Genomic DNA, 21569 nt, shown 5'->3' with positions numbered 1-21569 from the left:
TTTACTCTTGGGGTAAAATTACTCATATTTCCCTTTTTTAAAATGTATTTTTGATTAAATTTTTCTAAATGCTAACATTTTAATAAATGGCTAAAACAAAAACATATAAAATTACAGAAAAGATCAAGAAAAAAAAATGTATAAAAAATGAAAACAGAAATACCCCAAATTAACCAAAAATTGCTCAAGATGACTAAAATAAAAGAATTTACAAAATGACAACACCATACAGAAATGACTTCAAAAGCAAACAAAACACACACAAACCCTTTGTACTTTTCTTTATTAATGTTCAGATTGGTCATTTTATATATATACTGTATATATATATACAGTATATATGGCAAGGCCCGGTCATAAAAGTTGCCCTATATAGTTTTCAAAAAAAAAAAAAAAAATCATACTTTTTATACAAAGAATAATAATTTTAAAAAAAATCGATTCAATTTGGCCTCTTTTTTATTTTATTTTTAGGTCTATTTCTTTTTTAAAAGTAAGGCAACTAAGTGCCTCTTTCTTATTATTAGATTAGGTCATGACTTAGAAAAATTCCAGAGCATGGCTGTGTTTGGCTTTTGGTCATTATTGCTAAATTCAATCTTGTCTTAAATTTAAAATAAAAACCATGCAAACATGTTGCAAGGTTGTACAAATTTCCAACCAATTGTCAATAAGATTATTTTTTTATTATTATTTTTTATTTACTCAACATTACTCAAACCAAATAATGTAATTACATTGCATTGTCTAGCTGTCCAAACAGAATATTGATAAAGTTATGGAAATACAATTTGGAAAATTACAGGAGATACAAATAAAGTTTGATCCACGTACGGACATACATTATAACCTTACATTTATAGTTAGCATGCTCAACTAATTTTTTTTTTTTAAACAAACAAATAAATAAAACTTTTGCATGCTCAACTCTTCATTTGTGTGTTTGTGTGTGCACCACAGTTCACAATCTGTCCGCTAGGTGACGCCCACAGCGCGAGTATTGTTCACGTAGAAGAAAAGAGAACACGGAAGTGTTTCAACGTTGTTCTCTCTGAGACGCCGTAGACAGAGCAAACCTGACTCTGTTTTGACCCTTTTAAACCAGTCAAGTACCTCTTACGGAGGGACACTACTAATGCCAGGTAATGTGTTTTGTTAACGGTTAATGAACGTCTAATTTTAAACAGCCATTGCTTTAGTATTTGACTGTAAGCTGTTCTTTTTTTGTGGGGGAACTAGCCGCGGCGTTTAGCTCAGTGATGGTCATGGTGTAATGGTTCAGTTGGTCTATATTGTAATTCTATGACTGCGCTGCTGGTTGTTAGTGTATGACAGTCATTACACCTCAAAAGGACGTGTATTTGTCTTCTTTAGGACACGTTATTGGCTTTGGATAAACTATCGTAGCGTATTTTACGTTATGTTTCTTAAATGTTAGCTTCTTTAGCTTCATTTGGTTACTGCATTTGGACACTGTCACTGAGTTTAAAGCTACATGTAACAAAAAAAAAAATCAGTCAAAGAAGTTTTTCAGCGGTCTTAATGCAAAAAATACGACGACTTTTCCGAAGACACCATTAGAACAATCCCAAATATGAATAAAACCAGCTGTGCCGTTGAAATTCGTTCACCAGTTAAAATGTGAACCAGGTGATCCACAGCACCTGCTAGCTTCGTGTGCACGGGTATAACAGCTGTCTGCTGTCCAGCTAAAGCATCCCTGTGTAATCAGCTGAGTTTCAGGTGCCCAATTTAATTATGATAATATTTAATCTATAAAACGGATTTCTCCTTGTTTCAGAGACGTTTATGATCCACGAGGGTCGTAGAATGACTTGGAGATGACGTGCAGCTCGAGCTCATGACCACACGGACAGGTGTCACTCAGTCGGTCACATTAAAGGTGTGTATCTATAATAGAGAGCAACATGTGAGTGTGTGAGGGCTCAGTGTTGTCCTCCTCCGCAGGTTTCATTCACACAGGGTGACCCATGCTGTCTGATGAGCTCGACTCCAAACCAGAGGTCAGGACCCAGCATGGTGAATGGTAATATGTTCTTTAGTTGTACTTCCTATCCTGATGGGTTGTGTCATGTTTGTCCTCTCAGCTGCTGGTGCAGTTTGTGCAGAACGCCTCCATCCCGATGGTGCAGGGTCTGGAGGACTCGGAGTCCAAACCCCCCTGCCTGCCTCTGCTGGCTCCAGCTGACGGCCCACTGTGCAGCCCCCTGGAGCTCACAGGTAGGCACATAATGTTCTTATTACTTTCCTATGGATGTCTCCAACTGTTGCTGCAGGTTTCAGTGAAGGACACAGAAATGGACATTAAACTGCTTCAGATGTGGCAGAGATGTCTAGTCTGAAATTGCACCAACTCACTTTTTAGGCTGGGCTACCAGACTCAAAACGCCACTCACTTTGTTGTTGTTGTTGTGTACACTACTTAAAATCGTTATTCGTAAACAGATCGGTCTGAAATTTGGTAGGTATAATCTATGGATGTGTACGCATCGACGCTCGGAGCCCCATTTTTTATTTGGAGCCCCAAAATAAAAACAGCTAAAGTCGATTTCTCATTTATTTGCGAGTCAAATATTACGACGGTTGGTGGTACCGAATCATTGGCACAAACAAATATATAAATGGGGCTCATTACCCCGTACGTGTCACGGGGGCGCCAGGATTTTTCAAAAGACTACTCCTCTGTTAGTTCTTGTTAAATCGGAATGCAGTTTGGTATGAATATGATGAGACGCTCGGAGCCCTTTTTTTTAAATGAACATAGTCGTGTGATATATCGTTTAAAAGGTAATTCAACGTAGATTACGATTATGCCTCACACAATTTGATTAGGGGCCCAAACCCCCTTTTTAGGGCAATTTCCATTAATGTTGTTTTCTCAATTATTTTTGAGTCAAATATTGTGACAGTTGGTGGTACCGAATCATTGACACATACCAATATATGAATGGGGCCCATTACCCCGTATGTGCCACGGGGGCGCCAGGTTGAACTGATTGGTCACAAGGCAGGACTTTATCACTTGCTAAAATCCTAGCCAGAGCAAAACCTGCTCCCGACCAGGCTAGCCGTTCAGCATAAGTCACCGTGGTGATTTAGCTCCGTAAATCGTTAGCGAGCTTCGTAGTCCAGCACACACTGATTAAATCCTGGAAGTTAGTGCGATAAGAGGTAATCTAGATTCGTAACATACCCCTATCATTTGCACAAGACAACATAATTAAACAAAAAAAACAGATGAAATTACAAAATGCCAACACAAGTACATAAAAAATATAAATGTCTGATATAAAATTGCAGAAAACTATGTAAAACTGACCACAGAAATACCACAAATTAACCAAAAATTGCTCAAGATGACTAAAATTACACAAAATAACAGATTTTACGAAATGACAGAAACACAAGACGACATAACAGAAAAGTACATTAAACCACAAGAAAACTATACAAATTTACAAAATGACAACAAAAATACACAGATTGCACAAAATGAAAATAAAAAATGACAACAGCAATACACAAAAATTGCACAAGAACACTAAAAATACACAAAAAAACAGAAGAATTTGCAAAATGACAACAAAATTAATTAAAATGACCACAGAAAGACCACAAATTAACCAAATATTGCTCAAGATGACTAAACAAAATGACAACAAAAATGCACAAATAAGATGAAAAGTATATAAAACCACAAAAATAGAAACATTTATTATCATAAACGACAAAAACACACACACACACACCCTTTGTTCTTTTCTGTATTAATGTTCAGATTAGCCATTAGTCTAAATTCTGACACAAATGTCATCAGATTTAAAAAAAAACAAACAAAAAAACTCATAAAAATTTCCAAATGCATATCTCTGATCAATAGTTTTCCTAAAAAAAATAAGTCATTCACTTTTTTCTGAATGACAGTAATTAAGGTTTTCCTTGTTTAGTTTCCCAGACTGAGCATTTTGTGTGTTTGTGCTGTTAAATTCTGATTCTTTTTCAGTGACATGATGTCAGAACAAACTTGGTAGTTTGGATGTAGTTCAAACACTGAGGCTGCTAGACAAGAATAAATTAGCATGTTTTAGATAAGAGTTGAGAGTGTGACACATAAAAGGGGAAGGTCACTGTTCTGCTGAGTGGATTCTTTTTTTTTTAAGAAAAGGAGGAAAATCCTAAAACACTTAAAGGTTAAATGTCTCTTTGTGGAAGCACATCTGCTTGACAGTGTGTCTGGCAGTCATGTGTAATAATGTGGTCATATTTAAAAATCTATTGCAGTTATTTTTGGGGAAACTATGCAAGTACATTTTATGGCCTTAACAGTTTTACATATGAAATGATATTTGATATATTGGATGGCAGATTATTAACATATAACATTAGTTTATTATTGAAGCATCACAAATGCAAAAACGCAGTAATCCAAAGTTGGATTTTATTGCTAGTTCACATGAGGTCTGGCATTAATGATAATGAAAGCGTGATTTAATCAGTGCAAAAATGAAAACAAATGGCTTTTTTTTTTTCTCAGATGGAGGTTTGAGCCATCATCCCCACAGTTCTCAGTCCATGTCAGAGTTTGGAGGCGTGTCGGAGCAGAGCCCGTTAGTGGTGCACACGCACTCTTCCAGCCCCCCGCCCATCCTCCATGACCTGCAGCAGTCACACAGCCCTTCCTACGTCCTGCTGAACCTCACAAAAGGTGAACCAATGCATAAACGCAAGACTTTCCCACTCAAATCTATCGTTTTTTTTTTTTTTTTTTTGAAACTAAAAGTGTTTTCGTGTAACGTGCTGACAGCCACACTGAGCAAGGAAGCGGTTTGTGGATAGAATTTAATGCTGGGACATGTTTTTTGTCAATAGTGACGCTGTGGCTTCCATTGCTTAAATATTTAATTAAAAGTCTGAAGCAGTAAACACTGGGATTTTTAGCTCTGCCCAAAATAAGAAGAAAATAACTTTGCATTAGGACAGTGTTTTTCAACCTTGGGATCGCCTGGAAATAAAATGGCGTCACCTGAAATGTCAAGTAATATTAAAATGATTTTTTTTTTTAGAATGTATTTATTTATTTTAAAAATGATTTTGCACATTAAAAAAACAAACAAAAAACAATACATAATTCAAGAATTCTCAGATTTTTGTTTGTCATTTTGTGCATAAACATGTAACATAGCATATATACTGTATGACCCCAATAACGTCCCCAAGTTCTCTGTTAAGCCTTAAAGAATATATAGAGTAAAAGTAAAAAAAACAAAAATAAAAAGAGGAAAAAAATAATAATTTAAAAGTATTAATATATATATATAGATAGCAAAACACTAATAATATAAATAGAATGTTTACAGCATAATACAATGATATACAAAACAATAGTGACAATAATATTACAAATAGATATAGAGTGCAGGAAGGGGCAGAAAACTCAAAAGAGCAAAAATATTTATTATTCTTTTTCAAATGAAAACAACACATACATTCCATTATCTATCAATCGTATTCTATATATATTTCACTTTCTCAAATAAATAAATCTAGTTGAAATAGAAAGCAGTATGAAATTATCTGAGCTGGCACATATTGTCACCTTTAATTTGTAACGCTGTATAACAAACATGATCAAAACACAGATTTTATAGAAAAAAAGTATCTGGGGTCACCAGAAATGTGTGATATAAACATGGGGTCACGACAAGAAAAAGGTTGGGAACCACTGCTTTAGAAGCTCGCGTCCCAATTCTCTGTCTGTTCTTTGTGTCTCACTGTCAACATGTCACGCAGCACTGAAAAGTAATCGGCTGACACATTTTTATGAATGAACTGATTAATATTAGCTAGAAGAAATGGTCCATGGCTGCCACATTGTCCTGGTTCATCAGCCTCTGCCAAGAGAGTCACAAAATGAATTTAGCTTCCTTTGACGCGCAGCCTTTGTTCAGACTCCGAGTGCTGCTGCTGCTGCTTGTGGCTCTGAGTGATATGATGGATGGAAGCGCACACGTATTGTTTGTTGTAATAGTGATTCATATCCTGGAAAAGATTGGTTTCTTCCGTGTTTGAGTCCGCCTGCTTGTTTTTCAACATAAAGTTATTTCATTTTTCCCCACAACTGGTGAACATGATGGGAGGACATCAGTCACAACAGACAGAGGTGAATGTAATGGATTACCTGTAATTGAGTTACTTTTATGGGTACTTGTACTTTTTTTGAGCATATTTCTAAAATCAGTAATTTTACTTGGACTTAAGTACATTTTAAAAGAGTTAATTATTACTTTTTGTTTTAAAATGATCAACGGTTATTGTGAGACCACAAAAAATGAAATGACCAGACAACAATCAAATGCATCACATCATCGCCAAGCAGTCAGATTAAACGTAATGCACGGTGCCAGAACAGCATTGAATGCTGGTTATTTTCTCAGTTTTAGAGTTCATATGGATGGGCAACTCTATCACAGCAGGGGCCACAAAAATGTGATTGCATCTGATCCGAGTTCCACATTATCAACATTTATGTCAGCATTTAGAATAATTTGGATTTTGTTATTTTTTTTGTCTTTGTCTGTGGTTTTGTCAGTTTTTAGTCATTTGGTGTGTTTTTGTTATTTTTTGTGTTTTCATGTTGTAATTTTGTATATTTTTCTATCAATTTCTGCATTATGTCATCGATTTGTGCATTTTTGGGGTCACTTTCTGCATTTTTTTTTTTGTTTTATGCATTTTCCTTTCATTTTGTGTAATTTTGTTGACAGTTTGTGTGTCTTTGGAGCTATTCTGGAAAGTGTTGTTTTTTTGTGTTTTCGAGTCATTTTGTTTTAGTGGATGTTGTTTGTCTTTGTCGTCATTTTGTGTATTTTTGGAAATGTTTTCTGTACGTTGTGCATTTTATTATTTATTTTGTGTATCATGTTGGGCTGTACATTCCTTCCAACTTCTTGAAATACAATTTTGGGGGGCCGCACAAAATTAGACTGAGGGCCAGATCTGGCCCCCGGACCGCCATTTGCCTATGCTGCTCTAACCTTTTGTTACCCTAAACCCCACTAGATCCCTCCACCTAACCAAAAAGATGCCGACATAGCTCCTAAGGTGTCATAATTTAGTGAAGGACACTTCATGACACCTTAATCATGCTGATGACAGTGTAATGTCAGCCTTATGTATAAAACTTCAAGTTAAGTGTTCCCAATTTTACTTTGAGTGTTATTTAATTTAGCTACTTTTACTTTTACTTCAGTACAATTTCAATCAAATAACAGTTCTTCTACTTGAGTAGTTTATATCTGTACTCTTTACACCTCTGGCAACAGAACTGTAACCTTCTAAGGTTGCAGATTACTGGGAGTGTTTCATAGTCACTCTCACACTTGTCTTTTTTTGTCACCTCTCAGGCATCACCGCCTCCTCCGACTCCCTGATCTTTGCCGCAGATGGCGCCGGGGAGGATGACGACGAGGGCATCCTATCGGGCGACTACGGGATAGATGGCAGCGCGCCGTGGTATCTGCGGGTACAGGAGCTTGCACACGACAGCCTGATTGCTGCCACAAGGGCACAACTCGCCAAAGACGCCAAAGCCGCCAGCCAGGATGCCAGGACTGCAAGTGTCAGCCACGGTAAAGTAAAGTCCCAGCGTCTCATTAGCATAAATAGAAACCAGCTCTCAGCTCAGTAAATGTAAACCCAGAGGGCAGCAGGAGCACACGCATCCTAACAGTGGAAATGAAAGTGATAGACTTCAAAGTGGAGGCTGTGTGCAGGAAGCAGCTCGTGTTTATATCTGCAGTCAGAGCCACGAGATGAAACAAAGTGTAAACAGCTCTGCTCGACTCGTGCTTAAACCTCTGCTCATCAGCCTTTAAATCAAACCAAATTTCTTCCTGTTGTTGCTGGATTTACGAGGCTCACGACAAGCATCCAGCCGAGCTGTAAATGTCACATTATTGTGAAACATTGATCATCCCCGCCGCGTGTACGTCTGAGATCTGGCCGCTGTGATGGAGTGTGCTCTCAGTTACACAGCTGATGCAGGCCAGAGAGAGGGAAGCTGTAGTTAATGAGCAGAGAGACGGATACTGATGAAATTCATCAAGCATCACAAAGAGAATAGTCTGAGTGCGGGAGGAGGGAGTTGATGGTTTGGAAATGTCGCTTAATCTGCCTAAGGAGTTCTAATGAGGGAAAGCAGTCTCACTCTTTTGGGTTTACATGGAAATATTAAAACAAAAAAAAAAAAACAGTTTTTGAAACTCTTCATTTTTAATTTGTCAGTCATTCATGTGCTGTCTGATAACGACACCTTTGGGTCCATCATTGTGCGACGGGGAGGATTTTCCCGCTGTTGCCTGTTAATTATAAAAGAGTTTTCTGAGCGCTGTGATTCAAAGCTTTCACCGTTTAAAGTTCAAAGCAAAAAAAAAAAAAAAAGATCAATCCTATCAAGTGTAACATCTTTGACCTGCAGCTTTGCTTGTAGCAGCATTGCTCCTGCTGATTATGATCAGGTTCTCCCTTTCAGTGCCTGCCTTACATTTTTGGATTCACTCTCGCAGATTTGTTTACACTGCTGCTAGAACGATACCTTTAGTAGTTTTTATCTTCTTCTTTTTTTCAATGTTGCTCTATCTGTCCAACCATCTTATTACACAGTTAATCCTCAACCTTGCAGCACATTGGCCCTCATTTATAGGAATGTCCCGATACAACTTTTTCACTTCCGATACGATACCGTTATTACAGCCTTGAGTATTGGCCAGTATCGATCTGATGCGATATCAGCACAAATCATTCATACTTTTTTTGTAGTGTAGTGTAGACTTAATATTAAAAAAAACAGACCCATTTATTATAAATGGATTACATATAATTAACCTTTTAGAATAAGAATAGTCTATGATTGAAAAAAATAAAGTAGAAGATATTGAAAAAAAAAGAAAAAAAAAAACTGATTTTAACTGCAGTCCAATAAAATCCGATATTTGATTTCTGGCTGATATTGGACCGATATCAATATCGAAACGGGACACCCCTACTCATTTATCAACCTTGCGTGTAAACAGGTGCAAATCTGAGTGCACATTTGGTCGTACGACAGGACCAACGTGTGATTCATGAAACATTTGCATTTGATTCGGTTTTTATAAATGCGGCGGCTGAATTCGATCGTCATGAACTTGCTCCGCCCCCTTTGGAGGCCCCACCCACTGAGGTCAAACGAGAAGAGAAGCTTTTCCAAGATGAAAATCATCATCCTCACATCTGAGATGGAGCAAAATAAAGATGTGCTTTTTGAACATGTGAAAAGTGGAATTAAAGAATTGCATTTAAATGCTCTGTGGAAGAGGATCAGTTACTGAGCAGGTGAAGTCTGCCCCCCTGTGTGCGCTGCGAGCAACTTCACAGTAGACACACAGATGCTGTTTATATCGCCTGTAGATATCACATTCAGGAGATTAACCATTAAGATGCTTTAAAAAAAAGCCATAAAATGACTAAATGTTATTCCTTGTCTGTATTTATTGTGCGTGTGTTCGTTTGTTCTTGGACAGTAGCAAAGTTTATTTTCGGGTTATACCATATTCCATGTAAGGAAAACCAAAAAAGTGGTATCAATCATAACGTGAGAGCTTTTTTGAAAAGTATTGTATTTTGGTTCATATGTTTTAATAATCCGTTAAGTTCAGTTGTGACAGTGTCTGCTTAGGCTTAAATGACAGCTGAGGTTTGTTAAATAGTTTATTTTCAGTCTCAGACAGATTATGCTGCTGAACCACAAAATCCACTCACTCTGTTTTGCATTTACGAGGTCAGACCTGAATTGATAAAATACCGTAGCTTGCGTGAATTTTGTGGAACACACATCGTACGCACAGATCTGAACATACGAACAGTTGATAAATGACAGCTGTTGCGTTTCCTCAGGTTGTTGACCAACATCACAAGTTTTACGTTTGATCCAGATTTTGAAAAATAGAGAACTGACTCCCAGCTACATCTACTTTGATCTTTGAACCTTACATGAAGGAATTTTGGTGCCGAGGGAGTATTCCTCACATCTAAACCTGGGTGCAGATGATGTATTTTTATCCGCTGACATTTCCTACTTTATTTTTCAGCAGCGCGTGCTCCACCAATCGATTCACATCTTAATATTATAATGTCAACACGGCAAATGAAGTCATTAATATTGGGCAGAAATGCAGTGTAAGAAGTTATTGCACCACAGAAAAGATAATTAATGGAGCCAGAATAAATATAATTATAAAGCGACAAACACTACGTTGATGGTTGAATGAGTCACAGCAGTCTAACCCAATGACAGCCCAGGCTGCAAGATTACATGTGCTTTTCAAAGTAAGTATTTATGTCTCTTAAACTTTTCCACAATGTCACATTACAACCACAAATGTAAAGTTGAGACTAACAAGAAAATGATGGATGGTGTTCAAACTTAAAAGAAATTAAAAACTGAAAAGTGTGGCGGAGTCAACACTTTGTACAGCTGCAAGTCTTTAAAGATAAGTTATTACTCAGCACATCTAGAGGCTGAAAGTTTTGCCTGTTCTCTTAAAACTGAAAACTCGTGTTTTTTTTAATTTTATTTCTTAAGGGGAAAAAACATAGAATTTGCAATCCTCTATTTAGAACAGTCAAACCTTTTTTTCTTTGCATTTTATTATTAAAGAGGTTTTTTACCTCTTTATTGATAAAATGCAAAGATTTCCTATTTTTCTAGGCACAAGGTGGAAAATAAATTATTTAGAATTTTTTTTTGCTACTTTAAAGTTATTGTGAAAGCATACAAAATTACAGAAAAATATGATTAAAAAAAAAAAAACAATTTAGAAAAATGACAAAAAAATACACAAAATGGTAAATGACTTAAAAAAAAAGCAAAAAATAAATGCATTGCAGAGAAACATATAAACAATTACAACAAAAATACACAAAATTATAAATGACTAAAACAAAATTAGAGAAAAATACACAAACTGCAGAAAAAACATATATATATGTATGTTTATATAAAATGGCCAAAGAAATAACCAAAAATCACTGAAGATGACTAAATATAAACAAAAAAGGAACATTTTATAAAATGACAACAAAAATGCACCAGTTGACTTGAAAAAATACATGTCTCTAAAAATAAATTTTACCGTTCTAATTAAAATCAGATATTGTGAAAGCATTAAAAAATTACAGAAAAATACACAAATTGCAAAAAAATATATAAAAATGACCACAGAAATACCCCAAATTAACCAAAAATTGCTAAAGGTGACTAACAATCAACAAAAAGAAAGCGGAATTTTACATAATGACAACAAAAATGCACAAATTGACTCCAAAAAAAAACATAAGATGACTCCAAGAATAACAGAAAACTACATAAAACCACAAAACAATACAGAAATGATTTCAAAAACGTTATTGTGCATCGATTTTGTTGTACCGTACTAATTAAAATGTGAAAGCGGCCCCTAAACTGAAATGCGTGACACTGCTGTCACAGTTGACAGGTTAATGACCGTTTACTCTGCAGTGAGTGAACAAAGTGACGCTGAGGTCAGTGTGAGGCTAGAAACTCATTTTTCCAGCTGCACTAATGACTGACCAACTGCAAGCTCGCTTCAAATAAGACGAGATCTTCTTTAGAGTTCAGTGGTTGTCGTTTTTCTGCCAGTTCACCACAGGCTGAGACGTTCTGCTGCTGTTGTTGGAAACGTGTTAAAGCGCTGATGATTACATTCAGCTTTGACTTTTTTGCTTTTCACTGCTCCTGTTTTTTTCCCCCAGTCAGGGGCTGATGATAAGCTTTTGTAGAGTCGAGCTCAGTAAACTGACGACCTTAACTCCTCCTGCATCCTTTGTCTGGTTACCTAGGCGACCATACACACAGCTCTGCTGCTGCAGACGGGGAAAAGCGAGAGCTGGCGTCTCGAAGCAGCCGATCGCTCTCCAAGCAAATCCTGTGCTGCTCGTTTGAGGGCTGCTGCAGGACGTTCACGTGGCCCGCTCATCTGAAGTACCACCTCAAAACACACAGGTCTCTCACACACACACCTCTTCATGAATATTGCAATATTCTTCAGCTTATTTGTAATGAATTAGCTTAAGATATGAAAATATTGAACGCTGCAGAATTCTTGTGATGAAATATTATGTTTCTTATTCTGCACCTTTTTTCTGATTATTTACTCAGCATGCTGGAGTCTATCCCAGTTTATTAAGGCAGGGGTTCTCAACCTTGGGGTCTTGAGACACTGGGAGGGGGTCGCCAGATGCCTTTTAAGGAAATAAGATTTTTTTTTTAAATATTTTGATCCCATTTTTGCTTATTTTTAACCATTTTCTGCAGCTAAGCCAAACTTGCCATATTTTTACCTATTTTAAACACTTTTTCTTGCCATATTTCTGCTCCTTTTAATGCATTTTTGCTGCATTACTCATTTCTGCCACTTCTATATACATTTTTGATGCATTTTCTGCCCATTTCTTCCACTTTCATGACATTTTCTGCACTAATAAACTCTTTCCAACAGTTTTCTCACCTTATGTTGCGTATGTTAACCTATTATTATCACTTTTAACCTTGTGTCACCATATTCACGATTGGTCTTGCCCATTATTTTCCAATTTAAACAATTTTTTCTGCCACTTTTAAACCAATATTGACATTTTGAACTTTTTTTTTAAACCACTTCTCTTTAATCTCTCTGTAATTTACCATTTTTAACCAATTTCTGTGGTTTTTAAAATCCATTTCACCACCTTTATTAACCCATTTTGTTTCTGAATAATACATAAATTATTTCATCTTTAAATAATAATAAAAATGGATATATTCAAATAAAGAAATGTGGTTATCACAGATTCATAGAACAATGGTCCATAATTTTTCTGACTTTATGGATGGACCCTGAAAACCTCACCCCTTTGTTCCCCCTATGGATGGCCATGTCTCCACATGACTATTCTTTAATGTTGTTGCACTTTTATTTTGGGAGTAATTTGCTGAAAAGGTTGAGAACCACTGGATTAATGGATAACAGACTATCACAGACACGCACTTACCTATACTCCTTATGGTGTGTTTGGTTCACAGGAATGACCGGATGTTCAGGTGTGGTGCAGAAGGCTGTGGGAAAAGCTTCTATGTGCTGCAGAGACTTCAGGTCCACATGAGGACTCATAACGGTGAGAAGCCATTCATCTGCAAGGAGAAGAACTGTGGCAAGAAGTTCACCACAGCTGGGAACCTGAAGAACCACAGACGCGTACACACAGGTGGGGAGAACATGGCATCACCCGCGCATTAAAGCCCTGCAATAACTGAGTCAGGCCATTTGCTTTCCTGAGTGTTTTTCTCAGTGCAGATCTGATGAGTCAGCAGCACTGGCGCCTCCATCTCACTGCTGCAATCAGTACCTCTACTCCGTCATATTTTATTTAGGGTGACATTAGGATTCCGATGCCCACTTCCACAGTCTTTGCTCACTGTTTAGGGATCAGTTGGTAGAACAGCCACAGCAAACAGTGCCAGCATTTGCTTAACTTTCCAAAAAAAGCAAAAAAGTGACTTCCTGTGAGGAGAGACTGACCTATTTGGGTTGTTCTCATTTGTGGCTTCAATAAACAACAACAGCAGCAACAACAAAGCTGCTTCATCCAGCATGGATCAGCCTTTTGATCACATCCCTTTGAACAATCTGGCACTTTGACTGTATCTCTGCAAAAGATGAGTTTAATTGTGTAGGTAAACTCTGCGTCTCCTTTTTCAGGGGAGAAGCCGTTCCCGTGTGACGCAGATGGTTGTGGGCGGTCCTTCGCAGAGTATTCCAGTCTCCGAAAACACATGCTTGTGCATTCTGGTGAGTGATGCCAGGTTTGCAGCTGTGCATCAAGAGCGTTGGCTTTTTTTTTTTTTTTTTTTTCTTTGCAATTGACACGTTTACAAGAAGTAAGTCTGCTTGCGTCTCTCAGGTGAGAAGCCTCATCTGTGTGGGATCTGTGGGAAGACGTTCTCACAGTCTGGCAGTAGGAACGTTCACATGAGGAAGAGACATGGCGAGGAGGGGCTGAGCAGTGAAAGCAGAGAAACAGGTGTGGATCACCCACTCACTGTGCTCTGTGGCTACGCTAATCCATCAAATATGCAGCTACACTTGAAAACATGGACTGATAATGTCAAGTTATGCATATGAATGGAGGTTAATTCATTTTCAACTTAAAGCTTGAACAAAATCCCCCCCAACCAAAAAAGCCTGGAGCTGACAGTTTTGTCTAAACAAAGATCAAGTAATAATATACTACTCAAATGTGTATGTTCCAGGGTTGGGGTCAATTACATCTTCAATTATCCATGCTTACAATTACTGAGCCTGAAATAAATAACCTAATAAAAGTTAACCTTCGTCTTTGTGTTAGCTTTCTGTTAGCATCTCTTATGATAACTGCTCATAAATCAGCTGTAAAATACACTAAAAACAAAAATCTATCATCTAATTTATTTTCTATTTATTGGTTACATTGCTAGGCTTCCTAATCAATGAAAATATAGGTTTTAATATTTATGGTGTGAGCATCTGAGTCTTTTTTTGTGTCAGTATACCCCTAGATTTCAATTTATTTAAATGGTAAAATGTGGGAAAGCTTGATATGAAACATATTTTAATAATTGTTAACTACATATGTGTAGAATTGTAACATGCGTCCAATTATTGACATTTTTTTATAGAATTTATATCAGATACAAAGTCAATTGTGTGAATTAAATTATGATTACAACATAAACGGATGTTTTCAATTACAGTTACAATTATAATTATGTCATAATTGTAATTAATTATCAATTATGTAATTACAATTATAATTGACCCCAACCCTGGATTATGCAGACATCACAGTTCCTTTAGTAATCATGGTATAGCCTTACACTGGCGCTGCAGCACTCACTCTGCTGTAGAATGGAGCCTGTCAGGCTTCTTGTAATGGGGTCAGATATTTCTTAGAAGTCTGTAATCATCCTGTTGAAATGACACAGCAGCGTCTTAGAGCTCACTTCTTTAACGCCTGCCTATCTTTACCTGACAAAAGCGCTGATTGAGTGCAGGTACTTGGGTAAACCTCTCACTGCAGTCGAGGTAAATTTGCCTGGATCCACTCCCGGCTTCATCCTATTTGTATCATTCTGCAGATTAAACACGTCCTCCTTTTCACCATTTTACACCGCAGCGTCGAGACTAATTGTACATTACAGGCTTAAATGTAGGTTTAGCATATATATCAATGACTGTGGACTGCACATTCGTCTTCTTGTCCCATTTCTGCTTGCAGATGGGAAACACTGCCAAAGCTCTAATTATAAACAGTAGATTTATCCGGGTCAGCATCCCCAAAGAGAACACACTTGTGTAAAAGCACAGGCACTTGCAAAAAGACAGTGAGTTTCAGTGTTTGTTATACGTAAAGAGGTTGCATATCCATTATTAAATGGAGCATGTTGGAATGACTACAGTCTAAACAAAAACAACTCTCAGATGATGGTCAAAAGGTAACCTTAAAGTTGAAATTCACTCATTATGAACTTTTTTGTCTGAGAACTTCCTCCTCACAGCCAGTATCTGCTGATATTTGCCGTTAATTAAATTGCTGCGGTTGTGTTGAGAGGTGGAGTAAAAAAAAAACCCACAAACAAGGAAATTAAAGTTTTATGCCTGTTTGCATCCGACAGGAGAGGCTTTGACTCAAAGCAGTTTACTGGAGGCAGACGGCGAGCACGAAGACAGTTTAGTCGCCATGACAACAGCTGTGGAGCCCATGGATCTGCACCATGCCATGTTGAGATCTGCAGGTAGGAGTTCAAACTTGACTGAATAACAAATTCTAACGGTGCAGTTTACATCCATCTGCTGATGCACATAATGATTTGTTTGTTTTCATGAATGCTGACTCAGCATCTGTAGTATGGATATCAGACCTAAGGCTTGTATAGTAACCGATTACTCTGCATATATTATTGCTGTTAGTTCAGTGTTTTTCAACCTTGGGGTCGCCTGAAATGTGTAGTAATTAGTAAAAAATAAAAACATTTTTCTGATTATTGTCTCAGGGTGCTTAAAGGTGCAGTCCGTGACTCTCAGAGCCCGCCCTCCCCGCTCCTCTCTTGCCCTGCCTCCAAACTTTCCAAAGTCCCTCCCCCAGAGAAGCTAACAAACTAACGTTAGCCCGACAGCATCATCACAGTAATATAACATGCTATGTTAAAAATATATTACTGCAGCGCTTCTCTCTCTTAATGTGCACACACCTCAGCAGCAACACAGTATCACTTACAGCAGCTCACACGGAGGCTGCTGCGCGCACAGGAACAACACATGCACCACAGAGTTCTAGTGTAACAATTACAAATCAAACATAATGTAAATCAAGCAGCAGTAATTCTTTTCAAGCCCAAAAGTCGCTAATTCCTTCTTCTACTCCTCCAGACCATACACTGTAAAAAAGCTGACGCTACAGCCCCGGGAAAAGGGCGGGGCCTGTGAGCAACAGCTGTCATACAGTCCATCAAACACAATCCTGGCTCTAATGTAAAGTTGTCCTTACATAGACAGCTTTAGCAAATATGACAAAAAGTCACTTTCATAAGCGTCGCAGACTGCACCTTTAAGTCTAACCCAGTTAATTAAGGCAGGGGTTCTAAACCTTTGGGTCGGGACACTGGGAGAAGCCCTACCCATCTCCCAGAATATTATATATTCTTTTAACAAATTGAGCCCATTTTCTGCAACTACACCAAACTTTCCATATTTTAACCTATTTTCATCACTTATTCTTTTCATATTTATGCTCCTTTTAATGCATTTTTGCTACATTACTCCCATAGTAAAAAAAAAAACCCAAATCAAATTACTGATCAAAAATCATACTTTAATATTTTTAAATGATTATATATATATACTTTATTCTATACTGAAACTTTTCCAAATATTGATCTAGTTCTAATAAAATGCAGTATTAAAATATCCCATCACCAATCCTATATATTTGTAATGCATTTTAATAATTAAGTCCCTGGGGTCGCCATAAATGTGTGATATCAAAGTAACCACTGTGTTAGTCAGTGTTATTTACCCTAGTCTTGTTACTGCAGGCTGCTGTGCTTAATTCCAGTTTTGCATAAATTCTTATGTAGTTATTCACTTTAGAATGTAAAGGTAATGACACTCAGGCTCTGAAGTGAACCACACACACAGCACTGTGTTCAGGGGGAAAATATGGATGTTTCTCATATTGTTCTGTTTTATCAATATGAAGCTGGAGGAATAAATGACGTTTACCACTGTTACAGTAACACAACATGATCATTCAGACTGAGGTTGCTTTGCATAACATAAATATTAATTACATTTAGAACACGCATGAGAGCGTTAAGGAACCGATTAGGCATGTGAACACGAAAGGGTTAAAAGGTGGAAGACTTTCTGATCCAGTGCTTTAGTGGGCAGAGATGATCATTTTACATAAAGATGATGGTTTTCCCAGATATGTTGAGTATAATATGTCGTGCACTGCTGCAGCCAGCTTTGTCCGAACACTTTGAACACATAAAAAGGCCATTTTCTCAACATTAGACCAGATAAGGGACTCACTCCTGCACCTGAACTTAATGGTCAAGATCTCACAGCGGAACCAAGAACAGGAGGGTTTCCAATTTTTATGGACCCTGTGATGGGGGAAAGGTTCAGGGTCATTAAACCAAAGGAGGAAGTGGTGGACACCTGAGGGTCTGCAGATGTTCCTAAAGTTTGGTTCACCTGTTGGAAATAAGGAGAGTTCAAGGTTGTCTCATTTTTTTTGGCAGATCTGATGAGGTAGAATCTGTTTATATTGTGTTTGGATCTGTCAGCCCTAGGGCTGGGCAATATGACTGACTGAAAAATATATCACCATATAAGTGTTTCATATCAGCATTATTGTTTGGTTTTTTAACCTATTTAAAATAAGGACCAGAAGAAAAAATTTAAATAGTTTGATTTTAAACGTAATCTTTATCATTTAAAAAGAAGTCAACAGAACTGTGGGAAAAAAACTGTTAAATGTACATAATATAGACCAGGGTTTTGGAAATATTTAAATTTTCATCTAATATTTTTATATATTATACATTATATCAAAATAAAATATACAATTATATAATGTGTAAAAAAAATACACCATATAAACCGAAACAAAATTTAACAGAATTGTAATTCTAATCATATTTTATGTTTTTTTTAACTTACTTGTATCCCTCCCATGATGAGTATGCAAAATGATAAAGCAATTTTTTTTTGTTTGATTTGTATTCGACACTTTAATAACAATGACTGCATATTATTTATTGCACTTTTTATTAGAAAGAAGAAATATAAAACATCATAAACATGTTTTTCTTTGTGTTTGATTCCTATTCAAGACACTTTCATAATAATGACTGTATATTGTTAATATGGGCTTCAAAGGTTTATTATTTTAACATTTTTGGTTGGTGGTGTGCCCTGGGATTTTTTTCAGTCAAAGAAAATGTGCAACAAATTGTATAAGTAATAAATAAGTGAACACCTGGGTATGTATTAAACAAATATTATGGGGGCAATTTTTGGCATTTATTTCCTCATTTATAATTTCATTATAATTTCATTATAAATGAGGGAAATAAACGTTTTTACTGTTTAACATAAACCACTGCTGCTGAATCTAGTTTATTTTAAATCTGGTAATGAGTTTTATAAAGTTATGATTGATAAATATCTGATTTCCTCTAATTAAACCAGATCACACCTGATGATTTAATCATTAATTACTGAGAAGATACTAACAGGATATTAGGTAGGGGTGAGTAATGGTAAGGACATATCACAATACGATATATATATCATGATATTCTACACAGTTAATATCAAAATTAAACGTGAAGATGAAAAATCAAGTTGCTGTATATGTTCATCAGAAGATATTGATCATAAAAATTGAGTCCAAACTATTTGCATCAAAACATCCTAATTGCTATTTATTAGTTTTATTACACATTGAAAGCATTGTAATCACTGAAATATTGCACAAATACACAAACATATTGATTAAATATCCCCCACAAAAAAAAAATCGATTTTTTAAAATAAAGAAATTTAAAGATTTAAAATCTGCACCCATAAAATTGCAATATATCGTGAAATGGTTTTTTTTTCCACACCCCTAATATTAGGTGTAATAATCACAATAGTTACATTACTGCCTTGTCAGCACCCAAACGGCTCATTTTCTGTTCGTGTCTCTTCCTGTAGGGGCCACAGACTCTGTGGTGGTCCTCTCTCAGCCACATGAACTGGTGACCATCACAACAGAAGAGCACGCATATGGAGAGGATGGCGTCACGCTGCTATAGTTCACCAACACTGAGTGTCATCGGCCTACACACAGACGGGTTTGTAGAGAGAATAACCACAGACTTTACCATTTGTAGATATTTGTAACCAATAATGATTTTATTTTCACACGTGTGAAAAAGTTTGTAACAGTTTTCCTCATGTTTTTGGAAAATGATCCTCCAAAGAAAAAGTGAGACGGGTTGTAAAAGTGATGAATATGAGGTTTGAGTGCAATGGGAGATTTAAAATCATTAACATTTAAACTGAGTTTAACAAACTGAACATTAGCACCTTTTTTCCTTCCACTTAGAAAAACAAATTCTAATTCTCGCTGTTAATCAGATGTGTCCACTTTAAAACGTTTGTCCTGAACACATAATATTCAGTCAAATTATGAGCTACTCGTTGATCATGTGACTTTCCGTACTCAGTGTAAAGCAAACACAGCTTGTTTGTAGCTCAACACTTGAGGTTATTATTAGTTCCTTTAAAAGTGATTCTGTCCTGAGGTTAGTGAGTAGAGGTCTGCTGCTGTGAGATTAGGCAGAGTACCTCACTTCCTCTCAGCGGATCTTCAGGTGGTGAAAGTGATCCAAGATGGCGCCCAGAGCCCAACTCGCCTCCACGTTGTGAACTTTTTTGCTCAGCTGAGGGTTTGAAAGGCACAAAGTGACTCAGATAATGTTTATATTTACTGAAATAAAAAAGTCTCTTTGCCATCCAGAGTCCAGTTGCATGTTTTAACTTCAAATTGTGAATTTGTTTTCCTTTTTAGCCAACAATCAAGTAGCAGTTAAATGTCAGTTATTTTTTTTAAAAATCAAAAAGTGTCAAAACAAACCGCTTTACCCTCCCCTGCTCACTAATTCCTCCTCTTGCAGCTGTCTGTAGTGACATGTATACAAATAGTACTTATTATAAGACTTATTATAGGAGTTGTAATTTCAGCTGTCAACCAAACAGGATGTTAATGAGCCAAGTCTGCACTGAGGTAAAGGTTATTGTGACACTTTGGATGAATGGATTATTTGAAGACCGAGAGGCTTAAGCTGACAGACGAAGAATGGGAGGAAAAATAAACAGAATGCTTCTTACAAACAAAAATACGCAGTTCTTACTCTTAGAGAGAACGAGAAATTATAAAGTCCATGTTTACACATGTGCCCTGAGGCTCAGAGACATGAACGTTTCACGGTCTAAAGCAGCGGTTTGATGCAGATTTGAGACGTAGAAAAATTAGCAATTTTACATTTATTGTGCCCTCCAGAATCAATTACAATTACATCTTCAATTATCTATATTCAACTGTGACTCAAATTACAATTATTTATCCCCTGAAATCAATAAGAATTACCTTCTCCATTATTGAAGTTCCAATTGATTTAATCACTATTACTGAGCCTTTAATAAATAAGCCCATAAAACGCAACCATGTTCTTGTGTTAGTGTCTCTTAAATCAGCTGTAAAATACACAAAAAATGTTTTATTACCTAATTTGTTCCTCATCTCTTGTTTTCTTTCTTAGGTTTCCTAATCAATGGAAATATTGGTATTAATATATTTGGTGTGGGAGTCTGAGCTTTTTTTCCTCAGTATAGTCCTCTTTTTAAATGTTAAAAAAATAATCCTCGAGAATCATTATGTAAACTTGATATGAAACATATTTTAATCATTGTTAACTACGTAAACCATGGAACTGTGACATGGTTCCCCAGTTTTGCATTTAATTACATTGTAAAAGACAGTTTTTAAAAAGATGTTCATGACAATTATAATTAAAAAGTCAGTTATCTGAACTCAATTACTGTGCAATGCAATTACGATTTTAATTATAAGTACGGCATAGGTTTTATTACCAATTACGTGATTACAATTGTAATTGACCCCAACCCTGCTTCCAGATAGGACTGATATCAACAGCTTTTAAGGCGTAGACAATATCTGTAAATTGTAGCGCTTCATTCAATTTACATATTTGAAGGGCAGATATGATTTAATCATTTACATGATAAGTCATGTTTTCTCAGTAATTTGATGCTCTAAAGTGTTTGATGGGTGCAGACCTTCAAACTTTGTGCCCTTTACGTCAGTTCATGCAAATAGGTTTATTATCCCTGAGCAGT

The 21569-nt window shown here is 36.6% G+C and overlaps 2 protein-coding genes across 3 annotated transcripts in view; one reads left to right on the top strand and one right to left on the bottom strand.

Moving 5' to 3' along the window:
• The first annotated feature begins 1013 nt into the window (after window positions 1-1013).
• Window positions 1014-20170, top strand: znf410 (zinc finger protein 410). The gene is made up of 12 exons (XM_028439538.1): window positions 1014-1142; window positions 1802-1903; window positions 1969-2024; window positions 2109-2241; window positions 4556-4726; window positions 7425-7649; window positions 11920-12082; window positions 13142-13323; window positions 13818-13907; window positions 14020-14139; window positions 15770-15889; window positions 19362-20170. The coding sequence occupies exons 3-12, from the start codon at window positions 1992-1994 to the stop codon at window positions 19460-19462; spliced, it is 1338 nt and encodes a 445-aa protein (XP_028295339.1). The 5' UTR covers window positions 1014-1142; window positions 1802-1903; window positions 1969-1991; the 3' UTR covers window positions 19463-20170.
• Window positions 19229-21569, bottom strand: part of LOC114457583 (ectonucleoside triphosphate diphosphohydrolase 5-like) — a 36081-nt gene continuing 33740 nt past the window's right edge. For both annotated transcript variants that reach the window (XM_028439539.1, XM_028439540.1), the window contains one exon: window positions 19229-20092. In XM_028439539.1, coding sequence (XP_028295340.1) covers window positions 20009-20092 — 84 coding nt within the window. In that variant the 3' untranslated portion in view covers window positions 19229-20008. The remainder of the gene's footprint in view (window positions 20093-21569) is intronic.

This window comes from Gouania willdenowi, chromosome 24, assembly GCF_900634775.1.
Source record: "Gouania willdenowi chromosome 24, fGouWil2.1, whole genome shotgun sequence".
NCBI classification, from domain to species: Eukaryota; Metazoa; Chordata; class Actinopteri; order Blenniiformes; family Gobiesocidae; genus Gouania; species Gouania willdenowi.
This window is presented reverse-complemented; position numbering and strand designations above follow the sequence as displayed.

Bases quoted from the DNA above. Each gene is read 5' to 3' on its own strand.
- znf410 (XM_028439538.1), top strand. From the start codon at position 1,992: ATGCTGTCTGATGAGCTCGACTCCAAACCAGAG. The intron at 2,242-4,555 runs GTAGGCACATAA...TTTTTTTCTCAG, and splicing joins CAGCCCCCTGGAGCTCACAG to ATGGAGGTTTGAGCCATCAT. The intron at 13,908-14,019 runs GTGAGTGATGCC...TGCGTCTCTCAG, and splicing joins ACACATGCTTGTGCATTCTG to GTGAGAAGCCTCATCTGTGT.